Here is a 2,234-nt window from a genome sequence, read left to right as displayed (position 1 = left end):
AATGAAAGACACATTGAGAAAGAAAGAACATTGTTTGTTGTTACTCACTCTCTCTTCAAAGCGAGTGGCATAAAAATTGTTTGTTGTTTTGTTTTTGTCATCTCTTAGCTTACCTTAACCTCTCACTTTGGGAACTGCTTCCTTCCCACTTTCACAGATTTTGGATTCTTTCCTTCTAACCACAAAGATAAGAAATTTGGCAAATTTGGATCCATCCATCCATCACTCACAAACACAAACATAAAGCCCAACCGAATAAGTTTCACTTTTCACTTTTCTCTTTCAACTCAACTTCACCACACACACCTTCTCTTCTTCTTCTTCTTCTGCTTCTTCATTCAAAGTTTAAAACTTTAACTTTATCAGAAGAAAAATATCCCAAATGGTCAAATACCCATTAATCATTTAGGTGAGTTCATTTCAAGAAATTTTCTCAAAAGCCCAAAAAAGAAATAAGAAAAAAATTGTTTTTTTTTTTAAATCTTTTTTAACACTTCCATTACTATTTTTGTGTTTTTTTTTTTCTTCATTTGAAGTGATATATTTGAACCAATAGATATGTTAGATTGAAACATCTTAGTACTGTACTTTGTTTTTATTTATCTGAAATTTTAAGGTTATTAAAAAAGCTTAGATTTTCATAGTACTTTTGTTGTTGTAACATAAGAAGATGTGACTTAGGATCTTGTTTGGTTGGAAGAGAATATTTTTAATTTTTTGTTGTGATTTTTGTTAGATGTCAGAAACTATGTATCCTAAATTGTTATTTGAACATACCCATTTGAGAATGGCTTTGATTAATCATCAAATCCATCAAAAAGATGCAAACTTTATGAATTATCCACCACCAACACTACCATTATCACCACAAGTTTTGTCTTCATCTTCATCAAGTTCTTCAACAACAACAACAACAACAACATCTTCATCTTCTAGTACTAGAATTAGTCCTGCTGTTCTTTTCATCATAGTAGTTCTTGCAGTTCTTTTTTTCATATCTGGTTTACTTCACTTGCTTGTTAGATTTCTCATAAAGAATCCATCTTCTTCAGCTTCTAATCAATCTAATAGACACCCTAATGAAATTTCAACTTCTGATGCACTTCAAAGACAGCTTCAACAGCTTTTCCATCTTCATGATTCTGGTTTGGATCAAGCTTTTATTGATGCACTTCCTGTTTTTCATTTTAAGGAGATTGTTGGTTTGAAAAAAGACCCTTTTGATTGTGCTGTTTGTTTGTGTGAATTTTCTGAGAAAGATAAGCTTAGATTGTTACCTATGTGTAGTCATGCTTTTCATATTAGTTGTATAGATACTTGGCTACTTTCAAACTCAACATGTCCTCTTTGTAGAGGAACACTTCACACTCCTGGATTTTCTATTGAAAATCCAATTTTCGATTTCGATGATATGAGGGAAGATGATGGTTGTCCTTGTAATGGAGAAAGTGGATTTGTTAATAGACAAAAAGAAATTGTTGTTGAAGAAGTTGTAGATAAAGGGGTTTTTCCTGTTCGACTCGGTAAATTCAAGAAGATGAATGCGGAAGCTGGTAGAGAGAACGAAGAAGTAGGTGAAACGAGTAGTAGTAATTTGGATGCTAGAAGATGTTTTTCGATGGGAAGTTACCAATACGAGGTCGGAAATTCGGATTTAAGGGTTGCTTTAAACCATGAAAGTAAAAATCTTCATCATCATCATGATGCAAGGCTTAACAAAGGAATAGGAAATGGTGAGAGTATTTGTGTGGAGGATGATTTGGAAGCAAAGAAGATTAGTAATGTTAGTAAAGGTGAAAGTTTTTCGATTTCGAAGATTTGGTTGTGGCCAAGGAAAGGAAAGTTTTCTTCTTCTAGTTCTTTAGAAGCTCATCATAATGGCATGCCATTGCCATCTTATCTTAACAAAGATTTGCATCATCATGGGATGAGGGAAACAGATGGTGTATGAAGTAGTGAAAGGTATTTGTATTAAATTTTTTTCTTCATTCACTTGAATTCATTTTAATCCATTGATTGAAGATGCTTCCCTTTGCCTTGGAATATCAAAAGAATTTGGTGTGCTAATTTTGAGATTGTGGCATAATATTTGATGTATTAGAGAGAAAATATAAGAAATACAGTTCCTTTCTTTCTTCAAATTGATTTTCTGATTCCATGGTATGATGAAATTGGATTTGTGATTCTAAATGTCAATATGATCTTATATGCAATGAAAGATTGACAGAAACACT

The 2,234-nt window shown here is 32.4% G+C and overlaps 1 protein-coding gene across 1 annotated transcript; it reads left to right on the top strand.

Annotated features, from left to right (window-relative positions):
• Positions 1–2,163, top strand: LOC101509235 (RING-H2 finger protein ATL46-like). The gene has a single exon (XM_027331932.2). The coding sequence runs from the start codon at positions 737–739 to the stop codon at positions 1,949–1,951; it is 1,215 nt and encodes a 404-aa protein (XP_027187733.1). The 5' UTR covers positions 1–736; the 3' UTR covers positions 1,952–2,163.
• Positions 2,164–2,234: the final 71 nt, after the last annotated feature.

This window comes from Cicer arietinum, chromosome 2 (genome assembly GCF_000331145.2).
Source record: "Cicer arietinum cultivar CDC Frontier isolate Library 1 chromosome 2, Cicar.CDCFrontier_v2.0, whole genome shotgun sequence".
NCBI lineage: Eukaryota > Viridiplantae > Streptophyta > Magnoliopsida > Fabales > Fabaceae > Cicer > Cicer arietinum.
This window is presented reverse-complemented; position numbering and strand designations above follow the sequence as displayed.